This window comes from Platichthys flesus, chromosome 16 (genome assembly GCF_949316205.1).
Source record: "Platichthys flesus chromosome 16, fPlaFle2.1, whole genome shotgun sequence".
Lineage (NCBI taxonomy): Eukaryota > Metazoa > Chordata > Actinopteri > Pleuronectiformes > Pleuronectidae > Platichthys > Platichthys flesus.
Window position 1 is genome coordinate 22,282,443 of NC_084960.1, and position 20,529 is coordinate 22,302,971.

General features: G+C 41.7%; 1 protein-coding gene across 1 annotated transcript in view; it reads left to right on the forward strand.

Annotated features, from left to right (window-relative positions):
* Positions 1-1,474: 1,474 nt before the first annotated feature.
* The window catches only part of septin12 (septin 12), a 59,911-nt gene continuing 40,856 nt past the window's right edge, over positions 1,475-20,529 (forward strand). Inside the window, exons 1-2 of the mRNA XM_062407908.1 lie at positions 1,475-1,680; positions 18,258-19,757. Coding sequence (XP_062263892.1) covers positions 1,626-1,680; positions 18,258-19,757 — 1,555 coding nt within the window. The 5' untranslated portion in view covers positions 1,475-1,625. The remainder of the gene's footprint in view (positions 1,681-18,257; positions 19,758-20,529) is intronic.

Here is a 20,529-nt window from a genome sequence, read left to right on the forward strand (position 1 = left end):
AAGGCATTTTCAGATATGGTCAACACAGAAATCTCCGGAGTGTTCTGGTGAGAGGTGGCATTCTAGTCAGACGCACAAAGTTATAATAATTCCCCTGCAGATATTACTTTAATTACAGCACTTTGACATTAGCGTTGGCCCATCTCACAAAAGCTCCATGGCATCTTACTTGGCGTCTCCTACTTGTGCGTTTTCATCCTGATAATTGTTTTATCCTTTTTGAAATGTCATCAACACACCCTCTCTCTCTCTCTCTCTCTCTCTCTCTCTCTCTCTCTCTCTCTCTCTCTCTCTCTCTCTCTCTCTCTCTCTCTCTCTCTCTCTCTCTCTCTCTCTCTCTCTCTCTCTCTCTCTCTCTCTCTCTCTCTCTCTCTCTCTCTCTCTCTCTCTCTCTCTCTCTCTCAATCACACACACACACATTTACACATACTCCTATTAGGGCAGAGTGTGGGGGTAGGGTAGGTGATAGTGGGCTCTCATTAGCCCTCTGGCTCTGAACCAGGGAGGATTAACGTCACAGTGGCTTTTCATGGTCTGCACAGAGACGTGTGTGTGTCTGTCTGTGTTTGTGTGTGTGTGTGTCTGTGTTTGTGTGTCACCTTCAGCTTGGGGTTTGGCTGGTTACCTGAAAGCAAACACACTCTAGGCACTTTTACACAGCCAGTTCCAGGTGGGAATGTTGCACCTTCCTTCAACCTTTCTGGTCTGTAAAAGGTATAAACACGGGTTTCAGAGGTAATCACAGAGCCCTAGATCATCTAATGTTTAAAGGGAGAGCTGTCATTGCAGGATCGGTCACCAACACTGTTGTCTTGTACACACATCAGGACATCTTGTTTACTATTGTGTAATGTAAAAAGACAGAGCTGCTGACTTACCCAGAAGTGGTTTTGGCAGCTGGTTTGACAGTTTTCAGATACCTTTACACTGAATGAAGCGGAACTGTAAAAAGGCATAAATTATAAAATAAACTATATGATAGCTTTGTTCATGTGTGGTGCCAAGAGACAGGAGTGCACATGACAAGGAATATATAACAGATTCCTTTTTAAATTACTTTACCCGTTCATCGTCTATATTGAATTATTTTGATGACTGGAAGCCAGTGTTTTTGTTCTCTTGTTTAAAGTTTCTTTTGTCAGATGGCCAAGTAGAGGAAACCTGTTGGACACTTTTAATTTTCTTTTCTCTAGTTTCTAAACGTTAGGATGACTGCATGTGTTAATTTATTTTTAAACGCTCCTAACCATGCGACAGGATTAACAGGGTGCAGGTAAAGGTCTATCTGAGACCTTTGGCCAGAGGAGAACACGCCTGGGGGACGAAAGCAAAGACAAGATAAATTTGACTCAGGATATTTTCCAGGTGTTGCATGCTGCTCCACCCACCAGCCTTTGGCCCCCACCCCTGCCCTCCCCCCCGGGTATTTGAGCTTCACATCCACTTTGGAGCTTCAGCTGCGCTGAGGACGCACACTATACGGAGGAGATACTTGGAACGCAGATCAGTCGACTCAGTCCCTGTACATTAGTTAATCCAACCCAGCCAATCTTAGTTTTCTGCTGTTTGCGGTTTCCTCCCCTGATCTGCAGCGGCACCACGCAGCCTCCTGCCCACAGACACAATGTCGGAGCTTTCAGTGAATGAGCACCTCGAGGGGATTTTATCAGATTTCGAAGGTATGTGCTGTAATATTGGATTGCTTTACTGCGGCGCGTAATGAAAGCAAACGTGGGGATGCAGCTCCGGGCTCATGTACCTCTGTTCAGAGAGACAACGCGGTCGTAATCAGGACAGGATCATTAAATAACGTAAAATAAAACGGTTTACTTTCATGTTAAGTTCTAAAATAATAATTTGTTTGCTGGCATGAGCGCAAAAACACACGTTGTACCATAATTGTTCGTGAGAAAACGACCCCTGCAATCAACATTTGATTTATTGTTGCCGTTTTAAAACTAGATTATTCCACAGAGCAGCTTCTTCTGTGAAAGAATGGTTTAGGCCTGCAAATTAGTAAAAGCGAAGACGTCACCGTAGAATATGGACAATGTGTTGGAAACTTCATAGACCAAACAATTGATTAATGGAAAAAACAACTGCAGGATTAGTAATTAGTAGAACTGACGGTGATGGTTAATCCTTCTTCAAGAATTATTTGTGACCAGTTAGTGTATAAAGTCGCTTCATTCACTGGTAGATTACATTTCCATCAATGTCTCTGGATGGACAAACAAGGTAGGCAGTGCTTGACCAGTTAAAGCCAAAAATACACCCAAACATCAGAGGTAGAACATCAGTATTTACTAAAGAAAAAGCTGTGTTTTCTGTTGCTGCTGCTGTCGTCTGGTGATTGATTTTCAAGCAAGGGTGTTGTTGTAGAAAAAGCCACATTAACATTAACAAGAAGGAAATATAGGTGTTGAAGCATGAGACAAATAAGACAACAATACATGGCCACAGGGGGGTGCTTTTGCAACAACTTTTGACTTTCTAAAGCAGGAGTGTCAAACACACACATGAGATCAGAGCTCATTCCTGTGAAGCAGCCGGTCAGGGACAAACAAGACACGGTGTTCAAAAACCAGAGTGAAAAGAAAGTATGATGAAGCCTGTCTTGCTCTTGGGTTCACAGTGAATGAAGGAGGACTTGAGGAGAGACCAGTATGTATTTTAGGTCTGAAAACTCTGGCAGCTGACAGTATGGGACCCAACAAATTAAGAAGACACTTAGAAACATTACAGTCCAGTCACGTGCATGTGTTCTTTTTGGTTAAGCTTTATCATCGTTGTAACAAAGTGATTATAATTTAATAATTTTTTCTCTATTTTTGAAAAAGTACAGACTGATGGAGGAAGGTAGTGATAAATGTCACCAAAGTACTTCAATTAAGTTGAATTTAAGCAAAGTTTAAACAGATTAACAGAAACAAATGTTGCATGTTTTAATATATCTGTTTCCTACCATCATTGTTGTGGAAATCATTGTTAATAATTATTGTATGAAATAATTAACATTGACGTGATCAGACAGTCTCTTCACATATATTATTATTATTATTAAAAGGTGATCTTTGCAACTTGTATCAAACAAGTAGCCCTTTGTACTACTCAGTACCTTTTGAACAAGCTTTCAGTTTCAAAAAGGTTGGTGACCCCTGCCATAGACCATCGGTTCCCAAACTGGGGTACAGGGTACGCAAAGTTGTTCAGGGGGTACGCAGTGGTGTGCACGGAGCCCTTGGGGGCTGGAATCCCACCACAGCCGGCGTGCGCCGGCCCTCACCTTTCACTTTAAATGCGTGAGCCAGACTTGCTAGTTCCAAGACGAGTCGGCTCCCCCGTTATGTTGGTTTCATGTTGGTATCTGCCGCCGCCACGCCCCCCCATCCTGAGCAACGCAACGTCGTCCAGAGCAGAGGGGCGTGGCAGCGGCGGTGAAAAAAAAAGGGGGGTACGAAGCTATTATGCTGCGATTTTACTGGTCTGGCTCGCTTGAGATCAAAGTGGGCAGTATGTGGCCCCATAACTTAAAGGAGTTTGACACCCCTGATCTAAAGCATTTCAACGGTGTGCCTATTTTTACTTCTGTAGCCTGTATCATGAAAATCACATTTAGATAGCTTTTCCTGTAAAATGTATTATTTTCAAGTTCAGCAGTAACTATTTTAATCAGGTGAAGTAAATCCATATTGGTCTTTCAGAAAACCATATTGATGTCTACAAAGACTCGAATTGGTATTTAGATGGAAAAAAAACATTGTAAAATGGATATAGGTCTTAATAAATTCAATATTTTTGATCATCTGCTTTAAACAAAGGAAATACTTTGGCTTCTTTTTAATCCTCTGGCACACTGACAGAGAAAAGATGTGCGCAAGTGATGCAAGATCCCCAACACCTAAGTAACTTGAGGCTCTTAATCGTTACAGCTCACTGAAGTAGATGTTAAAAAACACTGAAAAGATACGTTTTTATTATTTGTTTAAGGGACTTGCTAGTAGCCTACTTCTGTACCAGTAGCAAGTATGCTGTGTTCCGGCAATCAGAAATTGCTGATCACACATTGCGATAGTGGTTTGGAGTGAAGATGTCATTCTTCTGCACTTGCGAAACCTGTAAAAGTCCAGGCACACCACTAATGTACCGCATTTGCATTGAAGCAGCACAGTATCTAAAAGGTGAAAATCTGAACGGTTTCAAATATTTTGTCTTTTTTATAGGCCTGCTATCCAACCATCCTTGTATAAGCAAGAAAGCATTTGCATCACCTTAGAATTTTTGGTTTTTGTATTTGAGTGAGACCAACATTATAATAACTGGAGTCGGATGTTAAACAGCCTAGACAGCTAAGAAAGAAGAACTAATAACACAGTGTAAGCATACTCTTGAAAAGATTTCCATGAATACAGACTGTGTGTGTGTGTGTGTGTGTACGTGTATATGTGTGTCTGTTTGTGTGTGTGTGGTCCAGGTATTACTAATGTTGAGGGGGCCTAAATCTGTTTACACAGTTACAGAATAGGGACTTTTTTCAAGTCATTGCAGTTTAAGGTGAAGACATTCTCAAAATTTCGGGTATTGTTAAGAGTTAGGCAAGTAGTATACTTAAATTAATTTTAGATTAAATCTCCAGGAAATGAGTGTTAGTCAATGTTGTGTGTGAGTGTGTGTTTAGAAGCAAGTCATTCTGCCATTTTTTATGTTTGATCTGAACACTATTGTCTCTGTTAGATCTGTCTGTCAAACTGAGACGCTACTTGCTTTGACTTGATCTAAGTAAATAAAAAAATCTAAATACAGTGCGGACCAAAATTCTCAAACTTTTGGAGACAACTGTATAACATTTTTATATAACAGTACTTTTTTTAATCATTTCATCTCACTAAAGTATATATCATACTAGTTTATTTGCAGTCAATTTAGAGCATTCACTTTAAGCAATGCTTAAGTTCGGGGGTGGAGCATCTGCAGTATATTAGACCACGTTCAGACCTGGTATAAACATCGTTCTAAGAGATCTGATCACAAGTGGACACATTTGAGATCTTATCACTCAGACCACATGTAGCCACATTCTTTCAGCTATGTGAAGGCAAATGTGTCCTGGGCAACACAAAAGAACCAAGCTCACATCCTCTGACCCGCTACTTTCATAATGCACTGAAAGTACTTTAACATGTTTGCCATATTTGTGGTCAGCACCACAGTATTAACTTAGAATGGCATGTTTATTTTCTAGCTTTTTCAATGAGTACAATTTTGTTTTGTAGTATAGATTTATTGGTTCAGCCCATTCTGGTTTCTGCTCACTCTCTCTTGAATACTATTCCATATACAGACACACACACACACACACACACACACACACACACACACACATACACAAAACATTATTTGGTCTTTGTGAACAGAACTGATAAATTTGTATATGCATATAGAGCAGAGAAAAGTGTGATCACTTTTGATCAGATCAAAAGTGATCACACTTTTCTGAGACCCAGAAACCCATTCATGACATATTCTTGTGATCAGATCCCTTCAGGCGGTTGTAAATGTCAGGTCTGAACAGGGCCTAGATAGATTTGAGCTGTCCAGTAGAATCCAGTAGGCAGGTGTGAGGTGTAAGTTTTCCAGAGTTGTGATGTAGAGCAGCTAAAGGCTCTGGCACACAGGGTGCTAAGTTTGAATGTGTGGACAGGGAGACGGGCAGCAGGGCTCTGGGGTGTAGGGATGAAGAAAGTCCAAAAGGCATGGGAGAGCCAGATTATAGAAGGCTAATGGAACAGTATAATCACGCTGTCCTTCCTCAGTGTGATCCATCATGTCCTGGGACCCTTCAGGGACAGGAAAACAAAAGCTTTCCCCACTTCTTTTATTCTTATTCTCTTACGTTTTTCTGTTTTAGACATGTTTGATTTGTGCTTCTAAACAAATTGATGGAGCCTTTGGCCACAGCCAGCTGCCGTAGTTGCTTTTGCATGACTGTTTGTATCTACCAATTGAAACCACTGTCATAGGAACATCAACAGCTCGGTCTCTTGATGCTGAATGGATGTCTCATCTTCTTGTCTATTAATCAGTGCCATAATCTCTAGGCATATGTAAGGCATGCTTTAAGAAGCATAACTAAAAAGGTGCATTTTTGTGTGTGCAAGTCTACAGAGGATTTGTTTCACATTGTCAAAGTGAACCATGAATGAAGCTGACATTCAAAACCTTTATTCCTATGTAAAGTAGTCACTGTAGGATGTCCAGAGAATTGGCTCCAGATTTTCAGGCATGCACAACACAGTTGGAGATTCTTGGGTGAGACGTGTTCACAACAGCAAAGATATCTGCGGAGCGTTCAGGTAATCGGTTGTGCAGCAGGCGGGGGCAGGAAATAATCATGTGTTTTTGTTTACAGCACATCAACACAATGACACCTGTGTCAGCCCTCATCACCAAAAACACTCTTGACATCTTAGTCTGTGTCTTCTACATATGGCACTGCATTTTCATCCTTTGATATTTGTTTTCTTTTAAATTTTTTTTAAATTTGTTTAATATCTGTTTTTCTGTTTTTCTGTTAGAAACTTCATAAACACATCTGCTAGCGAGAGGTAACTCCTGCGGACGACATCCTGCTGTGTCCTCACACTGGATTCAGTCTGTGGAGTATCGAACTCTTCGTTCACGCATTCAGACCTTTTGAATTTTCATTGTTCAGTGCATGTCTGAAAGCGGCTTAATTCTTCTTTTTGAAGAGCCGATCAGAATTCTTTGTCTACATCCGATAAGTGAGAGGCTTGAGATGGATAAACTAATGCAGTGTTCACTCTAAACTAGCCTGTGTTCAATGGGCTCTTTTTCTGTCCCGTGGTAATGCTAGCTGCTGTCTCTTTCTGAAACTGTAACAGTGGCCTGCATTAATTGAGTGAAGGCAAAAAAAGACTGGTTGTGGTCCTCCGAACCCCAAGGCCACCACTGCTGCACAATGAACTGGAGAATCTGTTGTCTTGGGTGGGCCATTTGTCGTGAACGTGCTGTTGTCGTGAATATCAACGTAATTTTCATTGATGAGTGCGAGCCGCCACTTCTACAAAGCACTGTTTTCCTGTTCATTCAAATGTTGAATGTGTCATGTGTCCATATACACACATATGTGTAATACACAAGCGTGAAGCCTTTAGGATCAACTGCTCTTGAGATATGGAAGCCACAGACAAACAAAAAACTGATATTTCTAGAATAAGTGGTGATGCTCTCTGGTTTCTGTTACTGCTTGTTTATGGTTGGCTTAATGGACAGTTTGTCCAACACGAACCACTGCTTTGCTGTTTGAAGACTCTTACTGTGCTACTTTGCTTTGTATGAGTCACTTCGTTGAAACAACAGAGTCCCAGCTCCTTTTCAGTTGTTGATGAGAAAACTCTTTACTGATGAATTATTGAATTCATGGTATTAAAGGGTGATATTGTATCTTAACACTAATATATCAAAAAATTGCATCTCTACATAGCTTATTCAGAAATTCATACTAAATTTAATGGAGTGTGAAGACAATTTTTTCAGACATAATGGTAAGGACAAACATAATGTGTCTGCAGGAGCAGACTAAATCAAGGTAATGGAGAGGGAAGGAAGGGAGAGAAGGAGGGCGTTTGGGTCTTTGGATGACATAGGAGATTAGAGAAGGTCAGGCAGGATAAGAGCTGTCCCTCCCAGCCCTGCCACATGCTGGTACTGGGCTTCAGCAGGGCACGAACCCTGCAAAGATCAGAGAGGGTCCCATGACTTACTGACCCAGTGACCACACACACACACACACATACACACACACACACTGTTTTTGCTCACGACAAGTTCTGGTCCCCTTCTGACATTCCAGGCTGCATTAACGCAATGGAGCACAACAGCCTGAGACACCCAACTTGGTTCTGTTCAACTGTGAACACCTTTATTTATAAGATAAAAAGAATAACATAACACAATGCAATAGTGGTTGTAGTAACATGACTCTCATTTTGTACAAACATTTTCCTTGAGCTCAGGTACAAGTGTTTGCCCATGACATCTCTCAGACACACACACAACACACTCACAAGTCTGGACAGCTATCCTTAATAAGGATAATAAGGATAGCTGTGCATTGACTTCAGTGACTTGTTTACATCCTTGTCGAACAAATTGCCATAACCTTAGCCATGACCAATTTATGTCTTACCTTTAAAATATATCAGGACCTGAGAAATGGTGTTTTGCCTCATTAGGACAAAGCTTTGGTCCCAATGAAGTTTCCAGTGCTGACAAAGTTGGTGCTTATGCTGGCAAGGTCCTAAAGAGTTAATAAAAAGGACTGTGCACACACACACACACATGCACGCACACACACACACACACACACACGCACACACAAACACACACACACACACACACACACATAAAAGGTCACAAATGATGTGGCTTGTGGCCAAGTCGTTCTCCCATAATTGATACGAGTTTGGCAAGACATCAGTGCAGGTTGCCTGGTACTCGACATTTCTGGAGTTGTCAGGTCCTTAAAAAAACTACCTGTCAGTTCTCATGGACCAATAAGAGAACAGAGACAAAACCATTAATGGGGAAAGCCTAATGGTTCTGGGCTGAAAACAATTATCTCAAATTAACTGAATTGATAAAAAATCTACTGACAACCGTCTTGCCCTAGGCTGTGAACGGCTACCTTAACTGATGATAAATAGCTAACATTAATGAGCTGACAGACTAATCCATGCATTGCCTGGACCACAGTGCCTACCTCTACCTGTGCATGATTGTAACATCGCTGAACTTGCACATGTTGTGTTCATATAAAATGAAGCTCTATTAGTAGAAGATTATTAGGGAAATTAGCTGATATGCAATGAACATACCCTTTTCAGTTCAACTCCAACCTTATCCTTTGTTGGTCTACCTGTGCTCTCAGTTATTGTCTTTGCACTGTATGTGCAAACTTCTATTTTGACTATTTTGTTGACTTGATATTTTTCCTCCGAGAGAAACATATATAGTGTCCAAATTTATAACTAGTGTGCAAGTCAGGCACCTGAAATCCAGTGATGTAAGCACTATCTGTGTGTGTGCGTGTGTGTGTGTGTGTGTGTTTCCTCAGCCACTGTTATTTTCAGTCTATCATTTTCATTGCTTATGCTTCTTGGAATGTTACTTCCAGATGTGCTTTTAGTAAGTGGAAGTTGTTTTAATGTTTGTGTGTGTGTGTCTATGTGTTCATTTGTGGCTTTAGAAGAGTGATTGAGAGTGTATTTTGTGAATATATCCAATTGGTTTTTAATAGGACAAAAAACATTAAGTAATTAGTTCTGACAAATGCTGTGATTTCGGCATGAGGCCGCATTTGTGGAAATTTCAATTAAAAATTTTCACTGAAAAATAATGTAAAATAAGGATTTCTTCATTTTTTCTGCCTGGTATCTCTGTAGTACAACAAGCCTTACATATGGATATTGCCCTTAGCAATACTGCAATTTCAATAAAATGTCAATAAATTGTTCAGATCTAACTTTTTAGCAATACCTTTTTTCCCTTATTAGTCTTTGTGAGTTTTTGTGTGCTGTGCGTGTTCACACGTGTCAGTGCACATGTTGCTTTGTCCGTCAGAAAAGCTTGTGGAATGTGCTGGGTAGGGGGTGGGGAGCCTGTGTGTGTGTGTGTGTGTTTGTGTGTGTGTGAGCAAGCAGGAAGGGGTGTAGTCATAGACATGCCCAGACTCGGCATCCCCTTACGTTGTGTATGTACATCAGATAGGCGAAGCCTCCCATCCTCTGAATTCATACTAGTTCTCTTACTATATGATAGTTTGAGACAGTTATAGTTTGCGCCCTCGTAGAATCATGTTTCTTTATTTTCTCTTCCTAAACCACCAACACTGAGCGACCAGGCTTGGGTGCTCGCAGAATAACCTTTCCTGTATTATTTGCGACGATGTTGATTGGCCAAATTTACTTTGCTATACGCATATCTTCCCTTGCAACAGTCCCTTATTTGCTACTCATCTCTGCTTTACGGACGATATTTCCAGTGCCCCTGAACCATAGACTGTGTGCCCTTATCGTTTATCCACACATTTCCACAAAACATATTAATTTGTATTTTATACAACACACGTTATTTTGAATTTTAAACACACAAACACTAAGTTATTTAAATTAATAAAAAATGATCTTCATCATCATCAGTAAAAAAAAGTATATTAAACCCTTATTTATAAACTAGAACTACTGCCAACATCCTGTTTTGTTCCAGCTTCAGAAACTCATCCCATTATGATCACGCTTTAAAACATAACTGAATATAACTAACTGTATATTTAAATATAACATATTTGTTTATTTGTGTTCAACAGTTGAATTAATTCCAGAGGAAACCAGACCCTTATATCAACCAAATAAAAGGACAAATCTGCCAAACAATCGGCCAATAAATCAACCCACAATGGACAGCTAAACTATATATTTATCACCCAACCCTGCCCTGCCACACATGCCAATCTGATATATCCAAAAATAACCCTGATGTGCAAATGCGCCGCTGATAGGACCTAAATGTGGGCACAGAAGCTTGGTCGTTGGTCGATAATTTAATGCAAAAAAGAAGCAAAATGTAACAGCTCTACGGTTTCAGGTATTAAGCAGTCAGCAAAGAATTAGCAGTTAAATGAATAATTTAAAGGGAACATATTATTCCCATTTTACCACAGTTGATATGATTCCTTGGGTCTTAATGAAATGTCTATTTTGGTCAAAACACCACAAGGATCCTTAAAAACTGCACCTTTTTACCCTGTCTAAAACAGCCCTCCTCAGATTGACCTGTTTTGAGTCATCCCCCCCATCCCCCCCTCACCCCGGGCTCCCCGGCTAGCGTTAGCTCGCTCATCCAAGGCCATGTAGCAAGACTCCCTACATGGGCATGGTGTGACTATGACATTTATTTCGGTCGCAATCCCATTCGTCGCACTCTAGCGTATCGTTTCTGACATAGAGGAACCACAACAAATTCGCTGAAGTTGTTTTTTTCCAGAGTTTTCGGGATGGTAGACATGCCTTAAAAACTGCACCTTTTTACCCTGTCTAAAACAGCCCTCCTCAGATTGACCTGTTTTGAGTCATCCCCCCCATCCCCCCCTCACCCCGGGCTCCCTGGCTAGTGTTAGCTCGCTCATCCAAGGCCATGTAGCAAGACTCCCTACATGGGCATGGTGTGACTATGACGTTTATTTCGGTCCCAATCCCATTCGTCGCACTCTAGCGTATCGTTTCTGACATAGAGGAACCACAACAAATCGCGGAAGTTGTTTTTTTCCAGAGTTTTCGGGATGGTAGACATGCCAGATACCAAATTAACGTGTAGAAGCACTACAAAAGTGGAATTTTCATAATATGTACCCTTTAAACTAAAACTGAAACACAATGTGTAAACAGATGAGCTGACCGAGACAAAAGGAAACACAAAGACTATATACACAAGAGAGAAAAGGATAACTGAGCACTTGTGAAACACACGAGAACAGGTGCCGACGATCACAAGGGCAGGAACTAAGACAATAACAGGAGGTTAACCATGAGAGACACAGAAACAGAGAAACTGCAAACACAAAACACAAGTCCAAACACAAGCAAAGCTTGGTAATTGTTGAGCTCATAAGAATGGTGTTGTAGATCATGAACTTTAATTATGACTACTCTAATCTGATATCTACTTAATCGTAGATGTCAGGAACTGAAATTAAAGATAAGGTTTTTTCAGACATTACCTGAAGATAAAATCTGGAGTTTGCTTTTCAAACATGCACAACACAGCAGGAGGTTCATTGCAAAGTCACATTTACAACAGCAGCAAGTCCTGCGCATTATTCAGGCGAGAGGTGGAGCAGCTGGGTGCAGCACACAGAGGCAGGAAGTTATGTTTTACCTCCGCTGAGGAGTTCACGTGATTTTCTTTACAACACACAGACACCGGTGTCAGCTCCTATCACAACAACTGTTCATCACAACTCTCTTGATATCTTCATCAGTGTCTTCTACAAACTGTGGAATTGATGTAACTCACAGCTAAGCCACGGCAACATTGTTGCAGCCAATACAGTTAAATTAAGTGGCGACCACGTCTGAAAACGTAGAAAACAATAGGAAAAAAAAAACTAATTTGGGCATTAACACCATGTTTTTAACCTAAAGGTTTGCTGTTATACTCCTCTGGAGGTTTTTGCTCGTACGAAAAGTGAATTTCAAGTTCAGGAAACAGATCTCTTCTTGCGCTGGTGGTAATGATCAGGTTATTCATGAAAAGATTCAGCATAATTTTTCAAGACCATTTTGTGGGCCTCTGTGCATACAAAAGATTTTTATTTAACTTTGACCAATAGCCGTTAGCCATCTCTAGCTTAATTTTTACCATTATTATACAAAGGCAAACTGCATAATCATTTTAAATGGATGGTAATGTTATATTTTACTACATGCATTATGCAGGAATTATGGCATAAGAGATAAGTGACATATTTATAACTGGGGCGGCTGTGGCTGAGGGGGGCGGCTATGGCTGAGGGGGGTAGAGTGGTCATCCTCCAACCTGAAGGTCGGCAGTTCGATCCCCAGTCTGACCCACCTGCATGCAGGAGTGTCCTTGGGCAAGATGCTGAACCCCAAATGGCCCCCCATAGAATAAAAACGTGCTGCGAATAGATGCACTGTATGAATTTGTGTGTGAATGTGTGAATGTAAAACTGTACTGTAAAGTGCTTTGACCAAGATTAGAAAAGCGCTATATATAAATACAAAACCAATTACCATTTACATATTTAGCCACACCTTTCACTCCTATTTTATGAAATCCCTTGTCACTTTTGCGCTTTTACCCCAGATGTTCCTTAAAAATTCCTCACCGATGACCTTTTGTTTGCAAACATACTAAATATAACTTAGATATACCTAAGCATGGCATTTTAATTGGTGAAAGTATATATATTTTCGTAAATCAGATCCAACCAAAGTGATAATTAGCCAGGCTGATAATCTATCGCCTCCTTCCTATGCTAATGCACACTAGTATCTATGTGTATGTATGTGTGCATATGTGTGTGTAAGAGAGAGACTGAGTTTGAGCATCTCTCTTTATCAGATGTTAAAGGCATATTGTAAGAGGTGGGGTTTAGGTTCCGCACAACTGTGAGAAACGAGGGCGTGGAGCCTAATATAGACAAAACTCACACACACACACACACACACACACACACACACACACACACACACACACACACAGGGCACATTAGTGCTCAATAATTATTTCCCCAGTGTTTGACAGTGTGCCAGAAAAGACCTGATAGCGGGTCTCCTTATCTTTTGTTTGGAGAGCAGGTTCACACTTGTAGCCTCAGCTAACAAAACCCCCCACACCACACATACCGTTACCGACTGTGACCAATTGGCTCAAGTATTTATTGAACAAAGCTAGGTAAAAAACTTAGGATGAACCATGTCTGTATGTTCAAAATTGAACATGTAACTGAGCATTCCTTTTATTTACAGGGCCCGGTGTTTCAAAACACTACACACAATTAGCACAACCACACACCCAATAGGCAGAACACCTCAGATCATTTGCAAAATGAAAGCCACTTTTAAAAACTATAGACTTATTTATCAAAACCATATTTTTTACCATATGAAACACACACGCTTCATATGACTTAATTCTGTTTCAGCCAGTTACACACTGCGGCAGGGTTCAACCTGACAAAAGCAAGAAGGAGAGGCAGAAATATCATTGGCCACGGGGGTGTAATCCATGTCCCAGGGCAACGTGGGGGTAACATCACCTTTTGTGCTGCCACTACACAGAATGGGGTCCTCCTCCGTCACACCAATATAGGCCCTTACAACACACCTCACATTCTCAAATGTTTGGACCGATTACACAACATATCGTCACAGCAGTAAACCACAGGCACCAGATGCAATCCATTGTCATCTTGGACAATGAGTCATTTCACCGCTCAGCTCTGGTCAAGAACTGGTTTCAACACCATCCACAGTTTACAGTACCATACCTTCCATCATACTCTCCGTCTCTAAACCAAATCAAAGAGTTTTTCTTTGCTTGGCGGTGGAGGGTTTACGACCTCTGGCCCCAGGCTCAGGTACCCCTCATTGAAACCTGTACTGGATACAGAATCTTCTGCTTGTATGACATTTGTCGAGCTTACAGTGTTATGCACACTCCTGTAGTAGCATGAAAACTGGGACATGTTTTGTTGTGATTCTCCATGTTGACATGTTGACAGATTTGGCGATATGGAGAGAAATAAATTATATTTTCATGAGTCTGTAGCATTGGTCTTGTTTAGTGTTTGGTGAATTTATTGTATATTTGCACTTTTTTCAGAGTACTTCACTTATAGAACTTTAATCACTGAGAACTGGAATTGCTAAAAGTGTTTAAGGTTAGCAACAGCAGTTGTTCAAATTAGCAAATCAGAGCTGCTTTTAATGTGTGATGTATGTTGTGTGCTTTATGTTTTTAGTGTGTAGCTTTTTGTGTTAATTTAAAGTTTATAAAGTGTCTTTGAGAAGGGGAGAGCGGGGTGATGTGAGACATTTTTTACAATTGCTCCCCTCTAGGCGAGCGAAAAGGATATATCAGTAAAATGTACACATTTTCCATTAATTCAGGATCTTTCTTAGCAATGAAAATTATCATTATGTCTTCAGTACAAAGGGCAGTGAAAAATGATTGTTGTTTAGAAAGTGGTCTTGTGTATCACTTTATCCCAGTTTAGGGGTAAAATGAGGCAGACCAGAGAAATAAAGATTAAGATTAAGATATGTTTACTCATACCAAACACATGCACAGACATGCACTACACACTCATGCAATGGTAGGTAAATTTAACCTCTGCCATTAACCCATCTGTGTGCAGGACACACAGAGCAGTGAGCGACCATGTACGGCGCTCGGGGAGCAGATGTTGGGGGAGTTAAGCCTGAAACATGCTTCTGCGTTTTCACGGGCCCGTAAGCGCAAGAGCCCTTCCGGGCCCCTTACGTGCTTATGTATCCCTCCTTAAGCCTGAAACATGCTTCTGCGTTTTCACGGGCCCGTAAGCGCAAGAGCCCTTCCGGGCCCCTTACGTGCTTATGTATCCCTCCTTACGTGCTGACGGGTGTCGACCCCCTTTTCTAAAATTTACGGCAAAGCTCCGCAAGCTCACTCAGCCCGCAAGGCTGTGATTGGTCTGCTCTACATCCCTTCTGGAGCTACATTTCCGGTTTCATGCCCCATAATACCGGCAGAAATCACGGAAGATTTAGAAGAACGAATATGGACCAAATAGAAGAGCACTTGGCAGAAGATATCCGATAGTATGATCACTTGTATAACCTGTCACTGACTGGCGGATTTGTCCGCCAGAAAAAGGCTACGAGGAGCCGCAGTGGCTATGTAAATAAACAATCGACGAAGAAGAAAGAAGGCGTCTCTAAGGTCGTCTCGACAAAAAGCATTACTCCGCCTAGTGTTCTGGCGCGGAATTGCTTTGTAAGACGCGCAACGGTTGGGGAAGCATGAATGAAAACGAGTCTTGCGCCACAGCGGCGTGAAAAGACGCAGACGCAGTCGCAGAAGCATGTTTCAGGCTTAACGCCGGGTTCACACCGGACGCGGAAGCGACGCCGAAGCGAGGCGTAAGCGCAGCGCCAATCCTCTGGCTCCCATCCACTCCCATGTTAAATCGTTGTGCTGAACACACCGGACGCTGAAGCGCAGCATTGCGCCGCGGCTGCCTCGCGCGTGCAGCGATCGTTTCGGCGTCGAGTCTATTTTTTCCGCTTGACGCGAGCGTATCGCGACAGGAAACACACTGAAAAATGATTTTAAACGATATTGACGACATATTTTATGTGAGATTAATTATCAAATATGCATCCCATACTTTGTATTCACCTTCTGTTGTCCAGGAGTTTTAATTTTACCACTTTTACCGACCACATTGTTAAATGTCCCCCTCTGCCCATCCACTACAGCCACACAAGCAGTGATACAGATAAAAAGAGAGAGAGGGGGGGGGGGGGGGGGTGCTACGTATTATCCACATAGGCTTGAGTGGAGAATACGTAATTTAGCCCCGACCTCCGTTTTTTTTACGGAGCAAACAGCGAAGTTCTTCAACATATTAAATTAATAATTGAATTTGAGAAGTGCAGTGAATTGTATGATCCTCGGAACATGTTGTATAAAGACAAGACTAAAAAGGACACATGTTGGGACGCTGTTGCAGTTAATTTTGGAGCATGTATATGCTTGAAAAAAAATATGAAAGGCCGTTTTTACTGCAGGCTGATAACAGCGGCGCTTCGGCATCGCTACCGCGCCCGATGTGAACCGCCAAGCGCCGGCGCTCAAGGGATTAGCGCTTACGCCTCGCTTCGGCGTTGCTTCCGCGTCCGGTGTGAACCCGGCGTAAGGTGCCTTGCTCATGGGCACTAGACAGGGTAGGGAGACTCTTGGATTTTTGGATAGATCAATCCAGGTTTGTCTTTTGTTGTCTCTCCGTGGAGTTGAACCCGAGACGAACCAGAGACCTTCTCTGCCCATAGTCCAAGTTTCTACCACTAGACCACCGCCTCTCTCAAGGGAGTAAAGTGATCCACTTACTTTTTCCACTTTAAAACTACCATAACAACACATGTTGTAATAGTTAAAAGTTAAAATATCCTGACAGCTAGATTGACAACCACACATTCCAAAACTAATGTCAGACTAGTAACAGAATCATGGGCATTGGTCAATTGAGCACATTTATGATTGTTATGATTCATGTGATCTCTTGCACACCCTAGCTTACCTGCACATTGTTTCTTTGTCCAATTGGCAGGGGCAGGGATATTGTTTTTCTCTGCGTATTCAAATGCCAGTTCACAGCACTTAACTGGAACAAGGCCATGGAACTGGTCAGCTAGTTGTTTCAAGTTCCTCCTCCATCTCATCTTTGCCTCAGCTACTGCACCCCAGGACACTGATTGTACTTCCCCGTTCTCTTTTTTCTTTAAGAATCTTTTGAGTGTTGTCTTGTCAATATTTCTATCCCTTCCAGCTTTTCTTAAGGACTTCTTTCCTTGCATGACCTCAGCGGCTGCACTCTCCATCTCTGCGAGGGGTGTTTCGCCCCAGCTTGTCTTCCTGGTGTAGTTTCTCGGCATGATGGCTTTTCTACAATTTTTATGACATTAAAATAAAACATATGGAATGTAATAATACACTAAAATATGTTTAAGACTAAACTTAACTTGTGCTTCACGTCTCACTTTACCCCACAGCCACCATTTTAGAAAAAACAACATCTATTAGAAATTCAGGCTAATCTTCAGCTAGCATCAATCACATGATTTTATATGTCGGAAGTTCATCAACATGTATGATATAAGTTTTTCTACCTGATTCTATTTGTTTTGACACAACAGTTGATTAAGTTTAAAGCAAAAGCAGGGTGTCTCACATTACCCGATGTTTCACTTTACCCCGCTCTCCCCTATATTGAAAAGCGCTATATAAATTAAATGTATTATAATTACTGCTGCATTAATTCTGAATGTGTTACAAATATTTTGGAGAATGCAGTCATTTGAGTTTGATACTGTCCAGCATCGACCAAAGTCAGCAAGTCCACATGATGCAGACATAGCAAGGGCAGCATTTCTTATGTCTCATAAAAACATGACAGAAGGAGCCGCAGGCAGATGGGGGCTGTTACAGCAAGACAGCATTAATAATCAATGACCATAGCTAACAAATGCTAACATCTACCGAGGCCAAGTTGCTTTCGTTAAACAACCTGATATTTTTTTCTGATTCTTGACATTTGGGCTTGACGTATGCATTTAATGTAAAATGCTGTCGACCTTTAATAAAGAATGAAAACAAATTTTATTGATTTATTGATATAATATATATATCTATGATATGTCAATATAAATCTTGAAAATGTGTTTGTTTGTGTATCAGCACTTTTAACATTTAACATTAGTGCAATATTACTGATAACTGTTTTGGTCACTCTTATAGTGATACAAAATCTTCACACCGTTTAATCTCTACACTCATCCCTGTCTGACAGAATGCTTCTGCTTCAATAACTGGATAGTATCCACAATAATGAGTGCAGGTTTTAGTTCAACTGTGAAATCTGCCTAATGACTTTTTTTCTTCACACCTGCAGCACTGAAGAGATCCTTTGAGATCGAAGAAGTGGATGACATACCACCCTTCTCCTCAGCTTCCCCTATCTCCTCAACCATTTCTCACCCTTCCTCGCATTTCTTCCTTAACCACAATAAAGCAACTGAGGGGAAAAGTGGAGATGGCCAGTCCTCTTCATTAGCCTTCAACAACAATACCTTAGACTCCCACCACTCCTGCACAAGCCTGAATTCCCATCCCATCCCTGTTCTCAAGTCTCGTACAGTAGCTAACAGCTTCTCCTTCAACCGAGGAACACTGAACAAGCCCGGCGTCCACCATAATGGCTCCTCTGTGGCCAGAGCCTCATCCTTCCAGAGCAAGTTAAATCCTAAAAGCTACTCCATGTTTTCTGGGCCCGGCAGTGACAACGACAGCCTTCACAGCTCCTCGTCCAGCCTGGAGTACTCTGGGGGTGGTGGGGTTGCCGTGCCTCTTAACAAACTTGGGTCATATCCTAGCCCTCCACCTCAGGGAGGGTACCATCAAACCCAACCCCCACAACAGCAACTAGGTGGAGTGGCCAACTTGGTAAGCAACTATAGAATGAATAAGTTCTCCTCCCATGGGAGTGTTTTCCACACCGAGATGGACCGTGGGTCAGGGATGATGCTGGGTCTTCCACATCCTCGGGGGATGAACCTTGGCTCCATGCCGACCCTAGACGTCCAAATTTGTGATGGAAGAGTAGGAATGGTGGCTGGAGGCAGGGTGTCTCTAGGGTTGAGTAATGCCAATGCAAATGACAACTGGAATGGTCATTGTCATAATGACACTTCTGTTGTTGTCCCCAAGGTCCTCAAGTCTCCACAGGGAAAGGTCAAAGAGATACCGCGTCTCAACAAGTTTCCCCTGGATTTGGACAGCTTGGTAAGCAGCACCTCCATATCTCCTGCCAAGGCTCATGAACCCCAAGGATCCATGAACCCCAAACCTACTCTTAGGAGTAAAGGGGGCATCCCCCACCACACCAGCCCTCCATCCACTTCAGCCAGCCCTTCAGCCTCTCTCAACAGTCTGGACAGTACTTCTGACACTGTGCCTGTATCCCAGCACAATCCCCTATTGCTTTTCTCCCCATGTTATCCAAAACCTTTACGGGGCTCAGTTCCCGACCCAGAGATGAGTTGCTCTCGAGTGACCCTCATGCCAAGCCAGAGCCTGAAGCTGGAGGTTATCACAGGGCCCCAACCTGTTCAGATGATTGCCATCCTACCTAGCCCTTACAGCTCGTCAAGCCCCTCCAGCCCAAGAGCCACTCAGTCTTTGGAGGATTGTGCAGGTGATACCAGAGATATTGTTGGCTCAATCCTACAGAGGATCGCTTCCTTCTCTCAGCCTGCAGCCACTGACACTACGCAAGCAACGGTGACCCAGCTCCCTACATGCCCAGGCAATGGTTGGTTGTCATCTACAATCGGTTGCCCTCCTGTTACCATGCCAATGCCCTCTAGGAAAAACTGGAAGAAGAATCATGAAGGTAAGATGATCTTTGCAAAGTGCTTAATAAGCTGCGTTTGTGTATGTGTGGTTATTAATGAGACATCCCTTAGGGCTGAACAGATTCTAGTTGTAGGTAAATAACAGAATTGTTACTTAAAGGTATAGTCAACTTTATGGGTGCTTGTGTGTTTTTGTTTTTGTTTGTGAGCACTGCATCAACAAGACAAGAAAACACATACTTCAGCCATCTATAACAAGATCTGTGGTTTTAAACTAGACCGCAAAACGATTGCATATTGAAACCATATGTATGTAAATGCTAGGAGCATACGAAAGCTATCCTCACCAGAGAGTGTTTTTGTGGCCCCTCAAGCAGGTATTGTATATGTATCTTTATACCTTGTCTTGCTTAATTTAATTTCACAAAGATAGTGTGTGAGAAAACAACCACCACCACTCAATTTAGTATTGACTGATTTGCAAAGTCCAGGTATTGGAATCAGTATCGGGAGGGTAAAAAGTGGTATTGGAAAATCTCTAGCTAAGAGTGGCGATTGTTAAAAGCATCAATTTGAAACAACTCTATACACGATTTTGAACCCTGGCAGGACAAAGAAAAGCAGGTGATAAAGCGGTTACACCAATTAAGTGGAACCATAAAAAACTGTTTGAGACTGAAATTGAGTTGACAAAAGGAAAGAAATTGAATTTTTTTTCACAAATTTACATTTTCTTGAAATCAAGCACTTTATTTTAAAATGCATATTTTTTTAAAAAGCTTTCTGTTAAACATATAATTTTTTTTACTT